Below are 9,553 nucleotides of genomic sequence, written 5' to 3'. Positions count from 1 at the left end.
GGGAGCACAGCTGCCCGCCTCCCTGCCTCCCACAGGGCAGTGCGTGTCTCCACCCCTCCTTGCTAGGGCTCTCCGCCCTCTGCCTCCACGGGGATGGTGCGGGGCGCAGGCGCTCCCCATCAATGCAGACGCACCTGCAGGGAGGCCCTTTGCATGTGGGGCCACGGTCACAAGTCGGGGGATTGGGCTGCAGAGGTCACCCTCTGCCCCTCACCCAAGTCCTTCCAAGCCGCGGGTAGAGGGACAGGTGCACAGGCTTGAGAGCGCCCGGCACAGGTCTTTTGTGGCTTCTCCGGTGTCTCTTAATCACGGATGGAGCAGGGGCCTTTGCAGACACAGCCACTGCTGCTGCCCCAATTCACAGGAGCAAAACGGGGGGCTGCCAGGTGGCCCTGCAGCAGAGCCTCTGATGCTGAAGAGGCTGGTCCAGCCAGTGGGGGCATCTTCTCAAATTTGAGGAAAGTTGCCGCCCTCTGTCACCGGGCGAGGTACCTCCCCAGCCACTGCCACTGGGCTCAGCGAGAGCCTGGCACCCTGAGCAGCCCAGGAGTGGGGCCCCCGAACCCCTGACCATGCAGAGCAGCCAGAGCCAGGCCTGCGCCCCCAGCCCACTCCACGCCTCGGGCCTGCCGGTCAAGCAGCTGCAGTGTGGGTGGTCTGCCCGGGAGGGGTGGGGTCACAGGGTGGGGGTGCAGCCCTCCCAGCCCCACCGCCGCAGGTGATCTCTGACACCACAGCCCCAGCCCGCAGAGCAGCCGCCCACGTGGGAGGACGCCCAGGCTCCCGGGAGCCGGGGCACAGGAGTCTCGAGACCGCCGGCCCTCAGGTGCCGCTGGTGAGCCAAGCGTGGCCGGTGCCCCTCGGCCTATTGACAGAAACCGCACCAGCTGCTCCTCGTTCAGGGCAGACGCGTCTCAGCTGGGGTGGGAAGCCCTGGGCCCAGCAGGACCCGCAGGAGGGGAGGGCAGCAGAGGTCTGGCCGGCCAAGCGCTGCCCTCGTCCGCCCCGCAAACCTAGAGCCCAGAGCAGGACGGAGCTGGAGGCCTCGGGGCTGTCTGCGGCCTCTGGGGGCGGCGCGGGTGGCTGCAGCTGGCAAGGAGCCGGCCCGGTCAGTGGGTCAGTGGCCCGCAGGACGCTCTGGCGCTGACTTGGGAAGACGCGAAAGTCCAAGCTGCGGCCGGCCCGCCGGGCCTGGAGGTGGCGTCTGGCCTCCTGCCCCTGTCCTGGGCTGATCCCCTCGAGGCCTCCCCAGCGCTCCCTCCTGGCCGGGGCAGGACGGAGCGCGAGGACACCTGCCAGGGGTGCCACCTCTGCAAGGGCCAAGGCAGCAGGGGCCGGGGCTGGGCACGAAGGCCTGAAGCGGCTGTCTGTGTTGCTGGATGCCGCGCTGGAGCCCGCGGTCAGGGGACGGTCTGTTTCGCTCAGAATGCGGGGGACAGAGGCTGGGGAGCGGCCCGCGGGCCCCCCTGGCGGCCCAGGGGTCGGGCTCGGGCTGCCCCCCTGCGGCCTGAGCTCGGCTGGGCCGGGAGCTGCCCACGGGGCGCAGCAGACCTGCCTGCGCCGGCGCCCCCGGCAGTGTCCGTCCGTCCGCCTGCCCCGCCCCCCGTCTCGGCGGGTGCTGTCGCCCCGCACCTCCGGCCCGCGCCCCGGCTCTTGGGTGCAAAGTTTTTTTGAAATGGCCTGAAAAGAGCCGCGCCAAGGGCAGCTGCGGCCGCTCGGGCCTGGGGGAGCGCGCGCTGCTCCCCGCCCGCTCGCGGCTCCGGCGGGGGCGGGGGGCGCGGCGGGGGGCGGGGGGCGCGCGGGCCTGGTCCCACGGCGGGGCGCCCCGCACGCCGCACGGGCACCGGGCAGAGGCGGGAGGCCGCCCCCTCGGCGGCGGGGGAGGGGGGGCGGCGGGGGGCGGGGCCCGGCCGGGGCGCGGGGAGCCCCAAGGCCGCCCGGGACGACCCGCGGGCGCCCTCTGCCGGCCGAGCCGCGGCCCTGCGGGCGGGACGGGGCGACGCGTTTGCGGCAAGACCGTTTATTCGCCAGCCTGGGGCGGGGCGGGGCGGGGCGGGGCGGGGCGCGGGGGGCGCGGGGCGGGGTGCAGGGCGCGCGGGGGGCGCGGGGCGGCCGCGGTCACTCGGGCGTGTCCCACTGCCCGGCCTCCTCCTCGTCGAAGCCGGGGTTCCCTGCGGGAGCGGCGGGGCGCGTGTCGGTGCGGGCGCGGCCGTGTCCGCCCCCGGGCAGGCCCGTCTGGGGTGGGGGGGAGGCGGGCAGCGCGCGCCCATCTGCGCGGGTCCCGGGGGCCCGCAGGGGAGCCCCGCGCCCCGCCCCGCCCCGCCCCGGGGTCCGCACCGGGGTCCGCGCCGTCGTCGCGCAGGTCCTCGCGGCCGTCGAAGCGACCGTCGTCCTTGGGGGCCTCGTCGTCCTCCCCGGGCCTCAGGGACTCGGTCTCCGCCTCGGAGAGGTCGCCCGGGCCCTGCGCCTCCTCCGCCGGCGCGGCGCCCCCTGCGGGGATGCAGGGCTCGGGGCTGAGGCTCCCGGGCGCCCCCTCTCCAGGCCCGCCCGCCCGCCGTGCCCGCCGCCCTGCACCCCCGCCCGCCTGCCGGGCTCGCGCGCACAGCGGGCTTGCAGGCCGCAGCCTGTGCCCAGCGCCCGGGCTCGGGGGGAGACGCTCTCGCCCGCGCCCCCCGCAGGGGCTGTCACTGAGGCTCCCACACTGGCGCCCAGAGGGCCCGCCGGGGCCTGGAGAGCAGAGACCGGCGGGGAGCCTGGTCCAGCCGGCCGGGCGGCCGCCACCTCTCCAGCAGGTCAGCGCCGGGCCTGGCAGCCCAGCCTCCCCCACCCCACTCCCTCTCCAGGCCCCTGCGCCTGCTGGAGCAGGGCGCCAGGCCCCTTCACCCCCTCTGCCGCCCCGGGAGTGGTGACCGGCCAGAGGGGTCCCCTGGGGCCCACCAAGACCGCTGAGGGGCCGCGCGCCCTCCTGCCGCCCCCAGGGATCCGCCGGGGCTCTCCCTAGCATCCTGCACAGGAGCCCGCGCCCCAGCACCCGCCCTGGCAGCAGCCCCCTCCGGGCCGCCCCCCACACCCACCCTCGGCCGCGGGCCCCTCCTCCTGGTCGGCGCCCTCGGCGGGGGCCTGCTCCTCGGGCAGGGTGGGCGTCCACAGGGCCAGCTCGGTGATCTTGGTGGCCCTCCACTTGGGGAGGACGGTGGCGACCGTCTCCTCCTCCTCCTCCTCTTCTCCCCGCTCCTGTTTCAAGTTGTCAGACGTCACGTGTGCAAACCGGGCGTGGGGTGCGCGTGTTGCTCTGATTATGGTCGAGGGACCGCTGACCGACAGCATCGCATACGACTTGGGGGTCGGGTTCACACCCCTAGAGAGGTCTGTCATCAGCCAGCCCCCCCCCGCCCTCGGGGGGACTTTCACATGGGGGGGGTGCTGAGCTCTCCCTCGAGGGGCTCTCCAGGGTGTGCGCCGAGGGCCGGACACGGCCGGGTGGGGGGGAACGAGAGCAGGTGGACGGCCCAGACCAGCTCAGCCTCCAGGCCCGACACGTCCCAAACAGTCAGACTTTCACATTCCACATATTTCACCTTGGAGGGGCCTTGTTTTTAGCAAGAGTCAGGCATTTGGCAACGTCACGTTTGGAGTGAGCGAGGGGACCCACTTGGCCATGGCCCCGAGCCTCCCATGCGCCTCCAGCTTGCGTGTCAGGAAGCGGGGCCCCGACTCACCACGTCGGTCAGGCGGTACTCGCCGTGCTGCTCGCACCCGATGTCAAACACGTACTTCCCGGGGCCGACGGGCTGCAGCGGGGCGGGCGCCTCAGCGTGGGCCGGCATGAGCCAGAGAGCCCGCCCCAACCCCGCGGGGCCCCCCCACCAGGTGCCAGAGAACCCGCCCCGTCACCCTCACCGGACTCCAGAGAGCCCACGCCAACCCTGTGGGGTCACCCCCACCTAACGCCTGTGAGCTGCAGGCTAAGACTGCAGGGCCCTCGGCTACATTTTGTTTCTCTATGAAAGTAACTTATTTAATCCGACACCCGAGTCACACACCCGAGGACAAACTGGCTGAGACAGACGCCACTAGCAGGCTCAGGCGCCTCGGACCCGCGGCCGACCCGCCCCAGCTTGCACAGGCCTGGCCGCGCCTGCCCGCACCAGCCGCCCCCGCCGCAGGGCCGGCCTCCTCTCCCTGGCGAACCGTGGGCCGCGTCACGCATTTCCCAGGCTTGAATTCAGGGCGCCGCTCTCTGACAAAGCGCCGTCAGCACTCTAGTCAGATCACGTGCTCCCGCAGGACATGTCCCCGGACGCTAGAAGTAGATGCTGGAAACGTGCAGGCGCGCGCACACACAGGCGCCACGCGCACACACAGGCGCCACGCGCACACACAGGCGCCACGCGCACACTGCACACGTGTAAGAGCGTATGTGCTGCCTCGTCTGGTCAGCACGCACAGTGCGCGCGCAGTTGTGCGGTGTGAGTGTGCAGCATGCGTGTGTGGGGCGTGTGCACGGCACGCGTCTACGGTAACCAGAGGAGGCTCTCGAGATTCTCATCCCCGCGTCACCACCTCTGAGCCCTGGTCCTAACACCCGCGCCTCCCTCAGGGCGTCGCGCCTCAAGGCGTCTCTCCAGGGTAGTGAGCCTGGCGTTCTGCCAAGACTTAAAAACCCAGGGGTACGGCCGGCAGGGCGCAGAACCTGCCAGCCGGGTATGGTGACGTTGTTGCCACGAGCAGCCGCTGAGGCTCTGACGGCAACATTGCCCCACTGGGCCTGGTGCTTTATCTGTGCCACGTTGCAGCTCCCCTAACCCGCTTGTCACTGACCCCCTCGCTCTTGTCTACACCTTCTCTAGTCTACACCGGCCTAAAGCTACTGGCGTTTCCTTCGCTTCGCTCAGAAGGTCCTCTGTCCTCCCCTCCACGCGAGTGGCCGGTCTCTTGTCTACGTCTAAGTCGCCGTGAGGGGCGGCGCACGGGGGTCAGGAAGCCCCACCCCCCATGGTCATCAAGTTGGGGGACATGGCTGGAAGGAGAGATCCACCGAGATGCAGATAACCAGGCCACCCCGGGGCATCTGTGGGCTCAGAGAGGCTCCAGGAGACTCAGAGCCGTCCTGCTCCCGGAGTCAGATGGGATGGGGGGCCCCCGAGTCCTCAGCACGTTCACCCACACGTCTGCCAGGCTGGGGCGAGGGTTGCTTCCCGCAAACTTACATTTTTGTTCAGGAACTTGCCCTGGTACCTGTGGTTCAGGTGGATGAGCTCGGCCGCGCCCTCCTGCTGTCCATTCACCCAGGTGCCCACATACTTGCTGCCCGTCTCCGCGTAGAAGTAGGTGCCCTGCCCGTGCCTGTGCGAGACAAGCGCGGTGCGTTTGCCCACCACAGCGAAGCCCCTCCAGGCCCGTGAGACAGACAGTCGAGCCGGGGGTGCTGAGCCATGCGCTTGGCGCCGGGATGTGCGCGGTCAAAGCGTGCCTCCCCCTGGCTGTGCCCACTGGCCATGCCCAAGCCTGAGACGGGCATCACCTGCTGGACGGCAACCGCCCTGCATGGCAGCTGGTTCGAGTGGGGGCGGGAGCCTGCGTCACCCGGACACTCCCTGCAGGCCGTGCAAGGCTGGGCCGGGCGAGCTGGTGGCTTCTGCCGCCATTGGGAGCCTGAGGGTGCCACCCTCGCCCGCACCCCCGCCCCGCCCCGCATCCCTCGAGGGAGGCGCGAAGCCGCACCTTTGGTGGGCAAACCAGTCCCCCGTGTAGGTGTCGTTGTTGACGTAGTAGTACACGCCCTGGCCGTGCCGGAAGTCGTCTGCCCACTCTCCTGCGGGCACAGGAAGATGGCTGAGAAGAGGGGGGCCAACTCCCCTTGTCCTCGCCTCTGGGGCAGGTGACCCGGAGGGGCGGCTGAGGGAGGCTGAGGGGGCTCGCCAGACAGGCCTGGCGTGCAGGTCTCCCGGTCGCAGTGCGGACAGCAGGTCGGGGTTGGCGGGACTCAAAGCAGGGCCCGCTGCCCCGTGGCTGGGCTCCCCTCGCTCCCACACTCGTCTCGCCGGGGGTGCGGGGAGCCGTCCTGTCGCTGAGGTTAGATGGTTAAACTGCTCTCGGGCCTCAGCGCGAGGGAAACGTATCTGGGCCTCCCGGAGGCTTTGCAGACTCGCTGCAGCAGAGCTGGGGGCCGACCGCGGTGCAAGCTGAGCCTGTGAGCTGAGCCCCAGTGCTGTCTGGTGTCTGGAGGTGCAACCACAGGGGAGGGGCCCCCCAGAGGTGAGGGCCCTGAATGCCAGTGATTTGGGGGGAAGCCGGTGCACACATGTCCAGGTCAGAACCACCCCGTGGCCTCATGACCCCCAGAGACCTTCAGCCAAGTCCACATTTCTGTGCCCAACCCGCCCCTGAGCCAATCAATGTCATTCCTTTCCTCTCAGCCCCGGCCTCCAAAGCCCGCGCCACCTCATTCCCTTTCTCAGGTCCTGGGCACCCTCCTGCCTCCCGGCCAGCAGCCCGCGCAAAGCCGGCGTCTCTCCGTGGCTCACAGCACGCAGCGCACCTGCAGGTGGGAGCGTCTCTCCTCCACCGCTGCCGGCGCCCTGCCCCTCCCCACCGCGCCCCCGGCTCCAGCCTCCCCGCGGGCAGCCACAAGCACCCCGCAAGAGTGGACGCCGCCGGCGTGGCGCCTGCCTCTGCCCTGCCGCTCTCCCCGGGGCCGCCGCCCGCTCGCTCCTCGCTGACGTGACAGGAAGCCCAGAAACCGGCCAAGCTCCCCCGCCGCGGCACAAACGAGTCAAGGGATGTCATCGGCAAAGGGGGTTGAAGACGGAGCCCCACCTTAACTACTCAAGTGTCCTCAAGTCTGGCAGCTCCCCCGTGAAGGAGCTTAACAGAAGTTTCCAGTGTCAGCAACTCCCCGAAATGCACACGGCCTTGCCAGGAGCGTAACGTTAAGCTGAATGACGCTTTTCTGGACCAGCATTTGAAAAACTGATTTCAATTTGTCGATGGACGCGAAGAGACCCCTCCAAAAGACGACTTTTTTCTACAGAAAGTGAAATTGATACGGAACAGCGAGGATTCCACCAGCGCGAGCAGAGGCGGGAGCCGGCTGGGGGCGTCAGGCACTTTTAAACCTTCCTGTCACTCTTCGAATGGTGTGACGTTTGTAGTATTTTTAAGCTTTTTATTTATTTTGATTTCTCACTACCAATAAAAATCCACACGCCACCGTTGTGTTCGTTTTCTGAGAGAGGCCCCCAAGCCCTCAGAAGCATCTTGCTTACACGAAAGACCGGGATCCACCTCTCACGAAGACAGGGAACACGCGGCATGGTAAGGACACGATAATTGTGCAAGAAGTGTGTGTTCACGTGACTGCACCCCAACATTCATCTACAAGGATTTCCTACACGGCTGCCCCATCACCCCTACGGCGTCCTGAGCGCTCTCTGCAGTGAGGGGAGCAGCTGTTCAAGTATTGGGGGTGCACTGGAGAAGCGTGCCCCACGCTGGGGGGCAGCACAGACACGGGGGCCTCAGCACTCAGGCTCCAGGAGAGCAGCGCGTGGCCCTCCAGCCAGTGGGCAGCAGGGCAGCAAAGGGCAGGTTTGCCCAAAAGTCACAAAGAGAAGGAAGGGGCAGTTGCAGCAACGAGGCGTGTGGCGTGAGCCAGGGACAGTGAGCACCGCCTGGGGCTGCCGCCCAACGCAGCCCCGGGACAGGCAGCGTGGGCGAGGCCTCAGAGGGCTGGTCCGGATTCGGGGGGCAGTGGTGTCCTGGGGAATTAACAGTTGGAGGGGCACAAAGAAGCGGCCTGATCTGTAGCGGGGGTCACATTCCCTGGTATAAATATCCCCCCGAGTCCATTTTCACCTAAGTGTCCAGCTGGGAACACCAAGGGTGTTGGTTCTGTAGGTACAGACTGGCTGGTGCGAGCTGACCTGGGCAGCGGACAGGGAGCTCGGGCGGAAGCCTGTGTCTTCGGCCCCTTCCCAGCAAAATCCAGACGAGGGATCACAGCCTCCCGTGCCCAGCACACAGCTGACCTCAGGGCAGTGTGGCAACACAATGCACTAGACCCCAAGTTGGTGAAGACTGGGCAGCAAGTGCTCTTTGTGATCCCTGCCCCCCAACCCCGCCCCTGCACCTCCAGACCGTAGCCGAGAGGAAGCGCCGCTGGACCAGACCCTCGGCAGCCTTGAGTGTGTTTCCTCTGGCGGGGCCTGTCACGCAGTCATTTAGAAACTTGTCACGGAGGCTTTCGATTTGCACTTAACTTCACAAAGGACTTTCTGCCCTAACCCTACACTTTCTCATCATTGCCGCTCGTGCGCGCCCCAGGTTCGAATCACCTGTCTGTCCTCCTTGGGATGAGACACTGGACCCAGGGGCAGCGTTGGGAGGGGCCTGGACACAGGCATCCACACCTTCCGAAGGCAGCGTGAGCACCAGGCATGAGGCCGGAGGGGCGGCCCTGGCCAGCAGGCCCCTGCGCGGAGGCCGGGGAGGAGCCAGCGGCAGAGGCCGGCGAGCTTCGGGGCGTGGGTCAGGAGTGGGAAAGCGCCACCGCAGCTTCACGGAGACCCGCTGCGGGCGTCCCAAGCCTGGGTGCCGCCCCCTCCCGGGCCTCGGCCAGCAGCTGGGGTGGACGCGCCGCACCGGGTGGGAGGGCGGGCGGGGCTCATGTCGGGGCCGGTGGGCTCAGGGCAAGGCCCTCCCGTGTCTGCACGCGGGACACAGTGTTGCGGCGCCACGGGCCACCTGAGAACCCCCTTCCTGGCCTGCTGGGGCGCAGCCCCCTCCAGCCCCCCGGAGCCCCGGCGCGGCTGTGGTGACACTTTACCTTCGTACCTCGAGCCGTCGGGGTAGATGAAGGTGCCCTGGCCGTGCTTCTTGTTCATCACGTACTCCCCGGTGTACCGAGCGCCGTTTTTAAATTTGTAGACGCCCTGAAACACGCCGCGCGCGTCACGCCGCGCAGGGCACCCGGCGGGGACCCCCCCCCCCCGCCCCGGCCCCGCCGGGCCCACCTGGCCGTGCCGCTTGCCCTGCGCGTAGTCCCCTTCGTAGGTGTCCCCGTTGGGCAGCCTGGCCTTCCCGCGCCCGTGGCGCTCCCCCGCCTCGTTGCGCTCCCCCTCGTACTCCTGGGCGAGACGGGCATGGCCAGGGGGCCCGGGGGCCGGCCCGGGAGGGCGACGCCGGCCCCAGGAGCGCCCTCACGGGAGCCGCCCGCCTCGGGGGCCTGGGGTGCGGGGTGGGGGGGGCGGCCGTCCCCCCGCGGCGCCCGCTCACTCCGGGAGGCTGCGGGGCGCGGAGGCGCCCGGGCGGGAGGTCCTGCCCGTAGCGGGCGGGCCGGGCCGGGCCGGGCCGCGGGGAGCCCGGCGAGGAGGCGCGGGCGTCGCCGGCCAGCGGTCCCCGCCCCCGGGCCCCAGGGCGCGCCCCGGCCCCCCGCGCCCGCGCCCGGGAAGCCCCGCCGCCCGGGCCTCACCCCGAGATCGTTCTCTCCCTCCTCCTCCAGCTCCTCCGAGCCCAGGTCCGACATGGCCGCGCCCCCGCCGCGAGCCCCACG

At 69.5% G+C, this 9,553-nt stretch overlaps 1 protein-coding gene across 1 annotated transcript; it reads right to left on the bottom strand.

Moving 5' to 3' along the window:
• Positions 1-2,997: 2,997 nt before the first annotated feature.
• On the bottom strand, positions 2,998-9,553 carry RSPH1 (radial spoke head component 1). The gene is made up of 7 exons (XM_037524774.2): positions 9,473-9,553; positions 9,015-9,128; positions 8,828-8,933; positions 5,725-5,815; positions 5,211-5,346; positions 3,720-3,791; positions 2,998-3,234 (listed from the first exon to the last, which is right to left on the bottom strand). Exons 1-7 carry the CDS (start codon positions 9,524-9,526, stop codon positions 2,998-3,000), a joined length of 810 nt encoding a protein of 269 aa, XP_037380671.1. The 5' UTR covers positions 9,527-9,553.

Source organism: Talpa occidentalis, unplaced genomic scaffold, assembly GCF_014898055.3.
Source record: "Talpa occidentalis isolate TD23 unplaced genomic scaffold, MPIMG_talOcc4v2.1 talOcc4.4, whole genome shotgun sequence".
In the NCBI taxonomy this organism is placed as follows: Eukaryota; Metazoa; Chordata; class Mammalia; order Eulipotyphla; family Talpidae; genus Talpa; species Talpa occidentalis.
The sequence above is the reverse complement of the archived record's forward strand: the minus strand, read 5'-3'. Positions and strand labels throughout refer to the sequence as shown.

What these genes read in the sequence shown, in the direction of transcription:
- RSPH1 (XM_037524774.2), bottom strand. Translation starts at nt 9,526, where the DNA reads ATGTCGGACCTGGGCTCGGAGGAGCTGGAGGAGGAGGGAGAGAACGAT. An exon ending in GACTGGTTTGCCCACCAAAG is followed by an intron (nt 5,347 to 5,724) that starts GTGCGGCTTCGC and finishes TGTCTCGCACAG; the next exon opens with GCACGGGCAGGGCACCTACT. An exon ending in AGTACCGCCTGACCGACGTG is followed by an intron (nt 3,235 to 3,719) that starts GTGAGTCGGGGC and finishes AACTTGAAACAG; the next exon opens with GAGCGGGGAGAAGAGGAGGA.